This window comes from Trifolium pratense, linkage group LG1, assembly GCF_020283565.1.
Source record: "Trifolium pratense cultivar HEN17-A07 linkage group LG1, ARS_RC_1.1, whole genome shotgun sequence".
Classification (NCBI taxonomy): domain Eukaryota; kingdom Viridiplantae; phylum Streptophyta; class Magnoliopsida; order Fabales; family Fabaceae; genus Trifolium; species Trifolium pratense.
Window position 1 is genome coordinate 2,478,028 of NC_060059.1, and position 2,066 is coordinate 2,480,093.

The 2,066-nt window shown below is 32.5% G+C and overlaps 1 protein-coding gene across 1 annotated transcript; it reads right to left on the reverse strand.

The window, feature by feature from the left end:
* Positions 1 to 308: 308 nt before the first annotated feature.
* On the reverse strand, positions 309 to 1,696 carry LOC123900444 (LOB domain-containing protein 40-like). The gene is made up of 2 exons (XM_045951512.1): positions 1,507 to 1,696; positions 309 to 796 (listed from the first exon to the last, which is right to left on the reverse strand). Exons 1-2 carry the CDS (start codon positions 1,694 to 1,696, stop codon positions 309 to 311), a joined length of 678 nt encoding a protein of 225 aa, XP_045807468.1.
* Positions 1,697 to 2,066: the final 370 nt, after the last annotated feature.

Sequence of the window (2,066 nt, forward strand, 5' to 3'; positions counted from 1 at the left end):
AAAGCATTCGTGATATGATTTGACAATTTTTTCATCGCTATGAATAACACAACTCTTAAAATATATAAAAAAAAAAAAAAAAAGTTGGAACGAGCTTTTCATAATTGCATTCTACTTTTTATGATAATAATTTTTTAAATTATTATTAAAACTTTAAAAGAAAAATTTGTTCATACACTCCAGCATATATGGCTAAAAAGGATGGAACAAATTAAGTACCAAACAAACAACCTTTGGTTATTTGTTTCATTGTCTAATAAAAGATTACATCCTCAATAGAAATCGAATAACATATAACTAATTCTCGATCATATGATTTTTTTGCCATTGCTTGATTGGCAATTGAAGCCAAGAGTGAGTTCCAAGTTCACTTGAGTTGCAGCGGTTTCATTCATCTCGTTCTCAATCATTGATGAAGTCTCAACAGTTGTCACAGTGTCATTCTCCAAAATTGATTTCAAAAGTGTAGCATTGTTGGCCAAACCAATTCGCGGCTTAGGCTTGAAAATTGATCCAGCTCTCTTGAATTGAGTCTTCTCTTTGATGTCCACATTGGTACCTCTTGCCACATGGCGTATATCAGAGTTTGTTGGAAGAACATGATTTTCAGCAATGAGTGTTCCTGATGATGTTTGTCCATCAACAGCTATAACATCATTAATATTTGATCTGGTCAGAACAGATTCAACTGCAGCTTCACATCGACTCCATTGTCCTGTCCAAAATAAACCTAGTGCCCCATATGTGGGATTCACCAATCTACCAGCAGCCTCGTACAACAATGACTTGAACACAGCTGAAAATTGTTGGGAAAAAAATACTCGTTATGTTTTTATTAATTTTTTAAATAAAATAAAATGATTACTCCATCTAATCTTATATATAAGAAAAAGTTTATTTTTTAAATTCATTATATGAATCTGGACAATAATATTGTCTAGATACATCAATTCTATAATGAATCTAAAATGTAAAATTTTTTGCATATAGGATAGGACTACCGAAGGAGTAATATTTATTGAGATCTGCATAAATAAAACTATGAATCAATTATATTGCTCCATTTTTTAAATTAAATTTAATATATATATGAGAACTCATCGTCATTAAGTATTGTACAATAAAATTATGAATCAATTATGTTATATATTAAAAAAACGGGTAATCAACCTTGAGACCTTAAGGAGGAGCACACTCTCAGGTCTCAAGTCAATACCATCAGACCAACTCAAGTGGGTTGAGGACTCATCAACATTAAGCATCATATATTAAAAATTAAATCATAGTTGAAGTAAAATCTATGAAAAAATTTAATAATAAATGGAACATAATTGATTCATAATTTTAAATTGTGGTATGCAACGGATTGAGGTTGCAACAATCGCATTTGCTAACATTTTATCACACTAAAAAGATCTGCGGTGCAACTACAACAATAATATAAAATCATGATTGATAGCAAATTGAATAAAATGTTACACTATGATAATGAACCGATCTAGCTACCTTCGGCATTTTGATTGGGAGCGTTAGCAAGGAGGTTGAGCAAGCCTGTTCGACCATAGAACTTGGCAAGGAAGAGGGTGGCATGGCCTTGGGCTTGAGCGGAACTGATCCACTCAAGGCAAGGCTTGATGATGCAGTCTTCGCTGCATCCTTTGCGAAGTACACGACACCCATTGCAACTCAATTTCATGGTGACGGATACAAATGATATGAAGGGATGTGATAGGAACTATCACACGGGGATATTTATAAATTAGTTAGCCAAGATAATTGGTAAGAGATGATGGTAATTAGGGTTGTGCTTTCGTAAAAAAAGAGAGGGGGGGGGGGGGGGGGGTTGTTTTAAACGTGATTCAAACGTAAAAAAAGATTATGGTAATTTTGAAAAGTATGAATTCAAAGGTTAATTACAATTAAGTAAAATCATTACACTAGAATGATTTGTGTATGATTTTGATTATCTGACTCTTTGTAAATTTTTGTAGTTTATCTCGATACGTCTTGTGTTGAGGAGACTAATTATGTTAATATATCTCATTTTGTCTTGTTCAAAAAAAATC